Raw genomic sequence first — 11664 nt, 5'->3', positions numbered from 1 at the left:
AACATGAGCATGTGGATGTTAATGGAGCATTTATATGCATGCCCATTCTTTTTCTTTGCTAGATTTATTGCTTGAGACTTTGGAAAGGGATTTGCTGTTTCTAAGCTAATTAACATTTTAATTCTAGCAGACATGGTATTAACTAAATTGACGATTGACAAAAGCGAATGTGCTCTCTACTTTGTGATCGAATTTCCTTCACCATAATTTAGATCAAATTAAATTAGAATCTCACTCGTATTATAAAAAATAAAAACTTAACCCTATACTTTATCATGTTATGTCAAAAGAAGTAAAATGGTGGATTGTATGAGAAGGGTTAAATGGTATGAGTTAAACATTTTATTTTTTTTGGTCAAGATAAAACTTCATTAGAGAAAATCCCAAGGCTGGACAACAAAACAAAGGCAAAACATGCAACCCAGGGAGGAAGAGACCTCCAGAAACTAAAAGCAGGAAAAGGGCAGAAAGGAAAAACATTGCAGGGAGGCGCCATCACTTGTGAGAACCAAAACCAAAGAGGGAGGTGGCTGAGCAGCCCAACTCAAATGTCACACCCTCTCGGAGGCCGAAGCTGCTGCCGCATGGGCTGCTCGATTCGCAATACACGGAGAATTAGCGTCAACTACATCTTTTGAGTCCTATTCAATAACCAAGCAATCAACATTCCTTTCACATAGTAGAGATAAATTGCATACAAAACTCTCTTTATTAAATGGTGGATTGTAGAGACAAAACTCTCTTTATTAAATGGTTTATTTGATGTTCTTCGAACTCTATCATACTTGTTAGGACTTGAGTTTGCATAAATTGGATGAAAAACAGATAGAAAACCAAAGCTTCGTTTACTGGTACAACCAGCAGTGCGGATCGCCTTCTGGCTTCAATAGTCGATTGACCTAATTATCAAATCGGCATTCTTCTTTGATTTGTTTACTTTCTCGGCATTTGGCCGGTCGTTGTACTCAATCTACAATTAAAGGTCATATGCAACGTCATATTGAAAACTTATTGACTAACCCCATAATGAAAATTCATGGCTCTGAACAACATGAAGAACTTACCCGCCATTTAGCAACATCTGGGGGCTTTCCTGCAATGCAGAAAACAAATAAAGCAATCAAAACACGTCATTTTTCCCCCAGATTCATTTCCAAGAACTAGGTGGTTAAAAACTAAGGATTACATACCCGTTAAGATGTGTCTCATTCGAACTCGTTCCATAGCTTTATCAATGTCAATCTCAACAAACCTTGCAGGGAAAAGCAACAAACAATAGCCTTAAGTGACCAACACTTAAGTTTCAGTCTTCAAAAACATAAATGATCGGATAAAGCATGCATATCAAAGACTCAAACAGAGGCCAGTCAAATATCATAATGATCAAAAATCACAATTTGAGAGGTAAGGCCAAACCATACCATCTGATCTCTTTAACATACAATTTTGCACACAAAAAAATAGCCTTTGAGAACCTGCGGCTTACCACTTCTCATCGAACATGGCTGATATTTCCTTCCAAATCCCATCATCTAACAATAAATAATTTCCTTCTACTATGACCACTTTATGTCTGCACAGACACACAAAGGATTCATCAAACATGTAAGAATCAAAATAACATAATTGTAAGATCATCTATAAGGCTTAAAGTTCTTGGCATCCCAAATTGTTCACGTCAGCTCACTGGTTTTTAATATAGCCTCCTGGAAAAGCCAATCGGATTTACTACTTTCAATCCATTATTTCCAAACAAATATTGTTATTATAAATTGTTTAGACTCCCAGGTTTCTTCAGCTTTTACATCAGCCACGTCTATAATTGTTCGCAACCCACCTAATTCTTTAGCTGGTATTAAGAAGGCAACTTATGTGAAAGGAACAGATTACTCACTGAAGGCTCACAAAGATATCATCTTCTACTGGATCTCCAACACCATGGTCAAATGACGGTGCATAAACTGATCCCTGAAACAATCTTCCTTTTAGAATGCACCACATATCGCAAAACTTGAGGCGATCGCATAAGTTAAGAGTATCAACTAATTACCTGACTTCTCAGAGTCTTGAGAGACTTGAGTAGTAGCTCAGGGTTAAAGGTCCATGGAGCTGAATCATCAATTTGTAAGATCAAAGCTTTAATGCTTTCAAGGTGTTAATCAATCAATCACGGAATATAGAAACCTCACCTCCCCTTCTTGCATGAGCCTCCTCAGGATTCTAAAATGTTAGCACATTACAGAAAATTAGGACTGAAAATATTTTTATCACCTATAATGTTTTTGTAATATATTCATGTGTTGACATACAAGGACAAATCGACTTTTAAATATCTAATTATGCAAACTGGAAGCCAAATAAATGTTCTTTCAACCAAAAATTTGGCCCATAGCTTGGTAAGTGATACAGCATAGTGCATCACTGCAGAGTTTATAAATCAACCAACATTATATGGTTGAGCAAATCAGTAGTAAGTTGTTACTCAATTCTGGATAACTGCTACAACAATAGTTGTATCATTTACAGCTAGATGCATTTTAAGAAGACAGGTTAATCAAATTTTATAACTTTGGCTTACTTTATGATCCACATATATGTAATCAAATCATGATTCGTGTATCTGAAAAGATTCTTTTCTGATAATCACTGCAAGTTAGTTCTTGATGTTACTAAAACTAGTTTCTAACAAATCATCATGTTCCCCCAATTATATCTTAAGCTTACTAAATTTTCAATAATTTTATGCTTAAACAGTTTTTAGAATCTATACTAGACTACCATCCACAACTAGAGACTCGAACGATGAAAAACAAAATTAAAATATCAGAAGGCCAACCTCCATTGCATCCAGCTGGGAACAATAAAGATGGAATCCATCCATGGGAATAACTGCAGCCATGTCTGGAGGACTAACTTGAGAATCCAATGCACAAGCTTTCTGGGGCCATAATCTGTTTACACGTCGCGCTACTTCAGATGCAATAGTGCTCTTTCCAGATCCAGGAGACCCAGCCAAACCAACAATATACCTGCATAGCAGCATAGTAGTTCAGGCAGATAGATAACTTTGACGAGTAACAAGGAAAAACTATTTGATAATCAAATACAATTAAAAAAGGTAAAAGCCATACCAAAAAAAGTCAGACAATAAAAAACAGGTATAAACAGTTACCAGCTATATTCAAACAGTTCACGGTCCCTGCTCTCTAAAGATTATAGCATACAATAAGAAAGGAGAAAATAAAAATTGAGCAAAAATTACTGGAAAGTGTGTAAATTCAGATGCATTCACATTTATATTTGCCAATCAGAAGCTAGAACTTACTTCAAATTTGGATTTGACATTGCTGCTGCTGTAGGAACAAGGCGTTCGGCCAAAGCATCATATACTTCATCTATACACCTTAAAGGAAACAGAAACAACATATATCAAAAGCAGTAGAATGCTTCAACAAATATGTATATACACATCACAAAATAAACAGAAAAGTTTTATTTAGTTTTATTTTAACCATCAAATGCAATGGCCATTTTCTGTACAAAAATACCACCCATGAGACAGAAAGCAAACACATATGCGAGTTACAGGTTGCAACACCGAAGATGGCATACCTGCCCTCGACGACTACGGTAGCTTCCCTCTTTAGACAACATACAACCTGTAGAGGAAACACAGAGTATCAACCAAACGAAACCCATAGAGAGAAAATTAGACTTAAAAATCACCCAAACAGAAAGAGCATTTGCAAACCTTCACCGAGTTATCCTTGGCAGAGTGGGGTCCTTTTTGAACAAATAAAGTTTGTGGTCTTACTCTGGTTGGAGAGAGGGACAATAAATGACGATCCCAAGTAGGAAGTTTCACTCTTTTAAGCAGAAACGGCTCTGCGGATAAGCAAATCACAAACTCCACTCAATTGGGTTTCTGAAGATCCTTTGTTTTTTCTACAGCAATTTGATTTTACAATACTCTATTAAATTATGTTGCAGTTTCTTCTGTGTCATATTAATTAACAATAGCTGATTCAGAATGATAAAATTTTGAGTTTAATTACAACAAATTCCTGATTTTATAAAAAAATCATCTGAAAAAAAAAAAAGAGAGTATCAGTCTGGAATTAAACAGGTGGATATTTCCATATAATTAGATTCATGCCATCACAAAAGATAAATCATAAAGTTGTATGAAAACCATGGGAAGATAAATCAGAAGATAGGAAAGAGAGACCTGGTGATGGGTTATATGTGTAACCTCTCGAGGTTGCCGAAGACAGAGAGACCTCCATGGCCGAATCACAAAAGAACCAGAGAGAGAGAGAGAAAAAAAACGGTAAAAGGAGAGAGTTTTTGAGAAAATACGAAGTAGAGAGGAGAAACTTGTCGTCGCCCAAACAATATAAGGACAAAATAAGGATGTTCAGTGACATTAACAGACTTCACTTCTCCATCTTGGAGTTGGAGAAGGTTTATTGAAAACCCACGTACACCGTACGCCTACTCTTTTTTATTAGTCTTTAGTTACGAACCAGTGTTTTTTTTATTTTTTCTTGTTTTCCCGGGAATTACGTTTTGATGCTTTTGTGCTCCGTCCCAACAGTTTCAAGAATTAACATTGTCTACCACATAAGCGTATGCTTCTGCAATTTATGAATTTTTAAGGGATACTTCGAGAAAAATAAAAAAATATAAAGTATAAATAAAACTAGGCTTTTTATCACAAATGGTCCTTCAGGTTTACAAAATTATCACGAATCGTCCTTCACATTTTTTTGTGACATTAATAGTCCTTCAGGTTATCATCTACCCATCAAAATGGTCCTTCTAGTTAATTTCTGTCAAAACTAACGTTAAAAAATCACTGCCCATTCGACCAAACCCAACCTTCAGAACTCTGTCCCTCCATTTCCTCCAAGCTCAAGCAAAAAGTTAGACAACAATTACAGACGATGCATGAAAGAGACAGAGACAGAGAGAGATTACAGTGGCGCTAGGTACACCATGAAGGCCACGAGAGAGAGAGAGAGAGAGAGAGAGAGAGAGAGAGAGAGAGAGAGAGAGAGAATTTAGAATTGAAAACCAAGCGAAAATTGAAAAGAAAAAAGGAACCCAATTATTAATACAGGTAGGGGGAGGGGGTGGGGTTGTTGTTGTGGTGTTGGTTAGAGGAGGTAGAAGAACTATGTAGCTAGGGTACATAGAACGCCTAAAACAGAGGCCAAGAGGAAAGCATCAGGGGCTGCCATTCTGGGGGTGAAGCTCTTTTAACTAAGGAGTGTGAGGATTTGAGGGTACTCCAAAGAATCAAAGAGCTTGCTCTAATTGTTGCATAGTGTGCCTTTATACAGGAAAGCAGAAGGGGAAAAGAAGACCAAAGAAAGAGAAAAATAAGAAAGAAACAGAGTTGAGCTAGTTATGAACAAACTGTATATTTGATGTCTTAAGCCTAGTCTACTGTCTTCTTCTTTTTACACATGTTTTTCTTCCCCTAGGTAATCATAATGAATGAGGAGAACTACAAGCAATTAGCCACAAGATTAAGACACTCTGCAAAAGCTTAGCTTGGTACTGAAGGGTAACCATAATTAAGTGTGAAGAAATTGCCAGCCACATTGAGATTTGCAGCTATAAATGAAGTCTTAGTCATCCTCTGTTCCGTACTGGATGTTGAAAAACTATAGAATCACATCAGTACTCAAAAAACTATTGAGGACTCAGTATTTGATGTGCAATCGATTATGAATTTGCAGGACTTCTTCTATATTTCATATTGATCCATGAGCATGAATTTAGTCTTTCTCTGGAGTTCTCCATTGTTGGTCTTTCTGTTGAGCTTGGATTGTTTCATTTTCTTTAGAATTTACTTTTCAAGACTGGTTATATACTGGGGCGCCAAAATGGAAGGACCCAAGAGGAAATGGAGGGACAGAGTTCTGAGGGTTGGGTTTGGTCGAATGGGCAGTGATTTTTTAACGTTAGTTTTGACGGAAATTAACTAGAAGGACCATTTTGATGGGTAGATGATAACCTGAAGGACTATTAGTGTCACAAAAAAACGTGAAGGACGATTCGTGATAATTTTGTAAACCTGAAAGACCATTTGTGATAAAAAGCCATAAAACTAATTGAATATATTTTCTTAGACAGATAGAAGTATAGATAGAACCTTAAACCAACAAATGGTTCATGGTTGAAACATGAACAATTTATTTGAAATGAGGTTTGTAAATCCTAGTTGGGCTAATTAATTTAATGTGTCCCTCCAATTTGGAGTCTTGGACTATCATCAGTTTGAGGCTAAATCAACATCCAGTTTCCTTCAAGGAAAGGCAATTCTACAAGGCACCAGCCCCCCCTACAATGATTAGGATCAAATATAAAAGTTATTGGTTACAAAAATACAGCAGCTTTGGGAAACCAATATGGCAACAAACAAGAGCAACGGGAATGTCCCAGGACATGTGATCAGATTCAGAACACATGCACATTGCATTTCGGCCTCTCAACCCTTCTTCGCTTCTTATCGTCGTCGGATGACTGCGAAAAGAAACATGAACCACAATGTTTACAGATATGTATAGCATGAGATCCTTTTGCAGCCAGTTTAAAGAGAAGCTGTAGATTGTTACCTGTGCACTAAGAAAATGTGGCACCCGAACCCTCTTTGAGCCATCGGCTAGACGTTTACATGGTAATAAGCTATCCACACCAGCAAAGTTATTATTGACCTACAAACAAAGACAACAAAAATGCAAGATTAGCAACTTTCCAAATTACTTTCTTTGAGCCTCGACCGTCAACAGAGACATAAACTGATCTAGCGTATCCAAATTTTAGAGAAATATCTACATTTCCTAGGTTAGTTTTCTCAGATGCCAAACAGAAGTAGGGAATTTAAAACTACCTGGCTTTGGATGGCCCCAACCAACAATTCTTGACAACCTGATGCATGCACATTTTCTAAATTGGGGCACTGAAGCACCAATCTCTCTGGATAAATACAAACAACAATCACTTAACTAGGCAAATAAATTGACAGAAATCTTGATAGAAAAACATGTCATAGGCGACAAGTCGGGAGATCAAATTATGCACCTGGGTACAAATTTTTGCAAGAATTCAAATTCAGATCTTTAACTTCAGGGCAGTTTAAATATAGAGCCTGCATTCAGATTGAATAAATAAGATCCATCAGAGAAGCGATACAAAAACACAACTAACTTTTTTTAGTTTAAGAGCCTCACATCTAAGCCAGAACAGCCCCACAAGCTGAGTTTTTTCAGCCGGCCATGTTTAATGATCAGCTTCTGGTAACTAAGGTGTACTTTAGCATTGGATGTTTGTGCCAATTCAAAGCCAGTGGTTTCCTCGGATGTTGAATCCAGAGAGTTGGGATCACATATGGTCATGCCACAGTCCAGGAGTTCAAGAAGAGGCAGTTGAGCTGTGGCGAATTGAATAAAACCTGAAATTTACAGACAGCAGTTAGTGAACAAAAGTTTATGTGAAACCAAAAAATCTTTGAGTCTCTGGACTAGGCGATTACTTGCACTGATGTTAGGACAAAGAGCAACCAGTAGTCTTGAAAGAGTATCAGGGAATACATTGCAAATCATTCCAATGCCACTATCAGTGATGCTAGATCTGTAATCAAAATGCAGAGTCAAACATTACATCTTGAGAATTAAATGAATGGCCACTCTTCAAGGCCTGGGATCATAATGGGCATCACTATATTATTCGAGTCCAGTTCACAAAAGTCTATAGATGGCGCTTTCTTTTACAGAGCATTAAACTTAATTCACAAAAGTCTTAACAGAAATCTATTTAAAAGGAAACACTGTACTTAAATATTGCACATATCAGGCAATCATAGCTTAAGTAAAAACAATCAAATGCAATTAAACCATAGGACTGAAAACATACCCACTCAGGTCAAGCAATTCTAAGTTTGGGTAACTTGAAGCAATGGCAGCAACAGAAGCATCAGTGATATCAGATCCAAGAACAAGAGAAAGCATTCTCAACCCCCTGGATAATGAAATGAACAGAGAAATCTTCATGAGACTAATTGTGCAGTGATTAAAAAAAATGTAACCAAGAAATGCAGTAGTCCATCGGCCTCAAAACAAATTCAGCAGCAAACCTTAATTGTGCAGCTGTAAGGGCAAGAACAACAGCATTGGAAAGCTGGATTGATGCAATGTGTATGTTTTGTAACCTTGGGCAGTTCCTTCCCAGAGCATCAACCATGGTGACAAGATCGGTATTATCATTTTCATGGCTAGAAAAGTCTACAGAAATCTCTTTTAGATTGGGGCAATTAAAAACCTGTGAAGAAGGAATGTGCATAAGTAAGAGAGAAGTCACTTTAACAACAAATGAAAAGCAGAAAGAAAACAACAATGCATGACAGACAAAAAGGAAAGAGAAAAAGAATCACCATCTTAGAAAGGGAGTGAAGACCAGAAAACCAAATTGTAGAAAGACTTGACGAAGAAAGAGCAAATCCGCCTAAATTAGAACAACCTTCCATCTTAAGGCTTTTCAGTAATCTTCTATCAGCAACAAAACGACCCAGCTCATCACTGTATTTTTAAAGTCACAGAATGGATTGAACTAATCAGTCATCACAAGCATTGGTTTGGCACCTTGCACCATTTAACTATCACTACTATCTAATCCACACTACACAACAATGAGTAGGAAACAGAAAATAGCCAACAATACCAATCTAAATGCCCAACAGAAACAGCAGTGCAAAGTTTAATACAGCAAAGAAACAATTGATTGCACTAGAGCTATAGAAGAAGATAATCGTACCCAGTGATTCGATTGATAGCCGTTTCAGAAGTAGTGATCTCCAGGAATTCAAGATTTGGGCACGAAAATGTGATCCAGGCCAGCAATGTTGCATCCACATCACTGCAACAGCAAATTATCCAAAGATTATATCCCAAATGCAATGCACCATTTTCAACATTATTTGATTCTAGCATTCACAGTGTAACTTGCCGGTTTTGAAATCAATGCTGCGTGGATCAAATCATAATAGATCAAATGCTTACGGTATAATGCTCTATTCATTGCATTTATCAAACCCCATTTCGTTTTAGCTGTTTGTTCTTTCTTCAATTTCATTTGAATATTATTAAACTCAGAGTTCAGATCGTGTTCCATTTCTTCATTTTAGATTTTATTCTGTAAACTCCATTGCTGTAACCAGATCTGTTCGATAAACCCCTAGATCTGAAACAGAGAGAGCGAGACCGAGAGAGAGAGAGAAGAGTAGCCTCTCGACAAAAGGCAATAATACCTTTCCATTCTAAGAGAGAGGTTAACGAGGGCCGGGCACTTTTGCAACACCGATCCAACAAGCCCGACCTGAGCCCTCGCCGGAACCCTAATCCTAAGCATTTCTGCAGCCTTCCACAGCCTCCTCGTCGTCTCCCTCCACCCCTTGCACACCATTGCCGCCGACAACAGCTCCGGCGGCGGCAGCCTCTTCAAAATATCCCAAAGACAGCTCGCAGGCAGACCGCATAAACCCGTACCCGACTCCGAATCCACCACAAGGTCATCGATCTCATCGGGGTCGGGATCCGGTGAGTCAAAATCGCCGCCACCTCCTCCGCCCCATCCAGAGCTATCAACGTCGTCGTCGAACGACAGCGCCCGGCGGAGGTGGGAGTAGGGCTTACGTGGAGGCAGAGGGGGAACGGAGAGATCGGACGGAGACGGAACATCGGCGACGAAGGCTTCATCGGCGGCGGGTAGGTGGCAGGAGTGGCCCTTCTTGGGCTGGCCACACCGGCCGCAGTTGTAACTACCTCGCCTCTTGCCGCGCTTGGCCTCGGAGCTGGCGGTGGGTGCCATGGCGGTGGACCCGAACGGGGTGGTGGGGCCTGCGGCGGAGAAATGCGACTGGTGGTGGTGGCGCTGTTGTTGCATTGTTTGGAGTTTTGGATATCAAATTGGCGTGATAGAAAGAGAGAAAAAGGGGTATGAGTGAGAGACAGTGAGGGAAGAAATATAGGGAGAGAGAGGACGAGGCGCGTGTGGGCCCGGAAAGGCGCGGGAGATAAAAGCGGGGTTTCGCGCGCTGATTTTGAAACATAAACTAATGGGGAAGAGCGGAGGGCTGCTCTGACGTGAACGTAATTTATGACGAAATTGCCCCTGGGGTTGGGTGAAGGGCGCGATTAATCTTGTTGTGAATTTTGGAATTTTCTTGATAATTAATTAATTTTGATTGAGAATCAGATTCGCCTCATCGCCGAAAAGGAAGGTTTTCCCGCGTTCGATTTGGGAGATTATTTACTTACTACGGCAGCATGCATGATTTGGGACAATCTCATTTGACTACGACTCAAAATGATAGTCACGTTTTGAAATTTTTTTTTTTTTCTTTTTCCAAACACGTTTTGATGAATTTGGAACAAATGAATAAGAAATCGGAGACTGAAAATGATTTTGGAAAGAAAAATATGTTAGAAATGGAAGATGCCGTTTGGTGGACCGTTTGATTCATGTTCAAGGAATTTGAAGTACATAGATTTATATGCAATGGATGGAGGCATGATGTATTATCATTTTCACGGATGGAGTCAAACATTTTTTGTTTTTACATGTGTTTTTATAATTCAAGTTTTCTATAATTTCATATGTTAAACTGCCTAAAATGTGTTTTTCTAATTTAATATACTATATATTTGAATACGCTGAAATTATACAAAAAATCAAAATTATATGAAAATTCATATTTCGTAAAAATACGTGAGATAATTAATAAACAGTAACTTGAATATCGCAAGAACAAATTTTGAACACAACTACTCATTATATGTTTTAATTCTAAAATAAATTTAAATTTTTTATTAAAAAAATCTCTTGTATATGCAGAAGTGCGTGTAAAGAGACTAATAACATATAAAACTAAAACACTTTTTTTTATATACATTTTTATTTAATTTTGACGATAAGTCGGTTTCAATATATAAGATTCAATTTCATCACCCATTCTAATCCAGTATCAATCATATCAGATCAGATCGACATATTGGCTACATATTGACGTATTTAAATTCAAACCAATGAATACCCCAAAAAGAATTCATAAAAAATTGAGTCAAAACCAACATGGGCCTATTGGGCCATAGTTTGTCTTGTCACCAGAAATATAAAAAAGTCACCACACATATTAAATTCTCAATTGAACAAATTAGAAAGCGTTTGGGCACCCTATACATGTTTTTTTATTATTATTTTTTTATTTATTAAAAGCGATAATAATTTTATTAATAACACATAAAAAATATAAAATAGTCGCAATGCCAAATATGAATTAAGTAGGTCATATGAAATAATCTGGTAAGCAATTAATATAGTGTAAGCCTAAGCATAGTCCAACCAACATTAAATATTATATTCATTACGTACGGACCATATTTTGTACTACTTTGTTTATGTTATTATCATATATTTTAAAAATGAGTTATTTTTTCACATATCATGAGTCATATTTATATACGTGTATTGTATGTCCGCAAATCCTGAATTTATAATCATATTATTACTAACTCGCTCTTAAATCAGTGAAAATTATCTTAATTACTAATAATAGAATATGTCGTATAATGATAAAAGGAAAAACAAAGTGCACATGAT

General features: G+C 37.5%; 2 protein-coding genes across 2 annotated transcripts; both read right to left on the bottom strand.

Moving 5' to 3' along the window:
* On the bottom strand, positions 653-4484 carry LOC18768901 (putative uridine kinase C227.14). The gene is made up of 12 exons (XM_020553830.1): positions 4229-4484; positions 3752-3885; positions 3613-3659; positions 3326-3403; positions 2837-3029; positions 2190-2220; positions 2051-2109; positions 1895-1968; positions 1487-1573; positions 1191-1252; positions 1065-1093; positions 653-970 (listed from the first exon to the last, which is right to left on the bottom strand). The coding sequence occupies exons 1-12, from the start codon at positions 4425-4427 to the stop codon at positions 884-886; spliced, it is 1080 nt and encodes a 359-aa protein (XP_020409419.1). The 5' UTR covers positions 4428-4484; the 3' UTR covers positions 653-883.
* On the bottom strand, positions 6181-10620 carry LOC18766459 (F-box/LRR-repeat protein 17). Its single transcript, XM_007199190.2, has 11 exons — positions 9314-10620; positions 8821-8922; positions 8441-8585; positions 8144-8328; positions 7924-8028; positions 7544-7641; positions 7242-7462; positions 7093-7159; positions 6902-6987; positions 6627-6725; positions 6181-6534 (listed from the first exon to the last, which is right to left on the bottom strand). Exons 1-11 carry the CDS (start codon positions 9946-9948, stop codon positions 6469-6471), a joined length of 1809 nt encoding a protein of 602 aa, XP_007199252.2. The 5' UTR covers positions 9949-10620; the 3' UTR covers positions 6181-6468.

Source organism: Prunus persica, chromosome G8 (genome assembly GCF_000346465.2).
Source record: "Prunus persica cultivar Lovell chromosome G8, Prunus_persica_NCBIv2, whole genome shotgun sequence".
In the NCBI taxonomy this organism is placed as follows: domain Eukaryota; kingdom Viridiplantae; phylum Streptophyta; class Magnoliopsida; order Rosales; family Rosaceae; genus Prunus; species Prunus persica.
This window is presented reverse-complemented; position numbering and strand designations above follow the sequence as displayed.

What these genes read in the sequence shown, in the direction of transcription:
- LOC18768901 (XM_020553830.1), bottom strand. Translation starts at nt 4,427, where the DNA reads ATGTCACTGAACATCCTTATTTTGTCCTTATATTGTTTGGGCGACGAC. An exon ending in GCCATGTTCGATGAGAAGTG is followed by an intron (nt 1,253 to 1,486) that starts GTAAGCCGCAGG and finishes TTTCCCTGCAAG; the next exon opens with GTTTGTTGAGATTGACATTG. An exon ending in AATGAGACACATCTTAACGG is followed by an intron (nt 1,094 to 1,190) that starts GTATGTAATCCT and finishes TCTGCATTGCAG; the next exon opens with GAAAGCCCCCAGATGTTGCT.
- LOC18766459 (XM_007199190.2), bottom strand. Translation starts at nt 9,948, where the DNA reads ATGCAACAACAGCGCCACCACCACCAGTCGCATTTCTCCGCCGCAGGC. An exon ending in TTCACTCCCTTTCTAAGATG is followed by an intron (nt 8,329 to 8,440) that starts GTGATTCTTTTT and finishes CCTTCTTCACAG; the next exon opens with GTTTTTAATTGCCCCAATCT. An exon ending in TTGCAAAAATTTGTACCCAG is followed by an intron (nt 6,988 to 7,092) that starts GTGCATAATTTG and finishes GTATTTATCCAG; the next exon opens with AGAGATTGGTGCTTCAGTGC.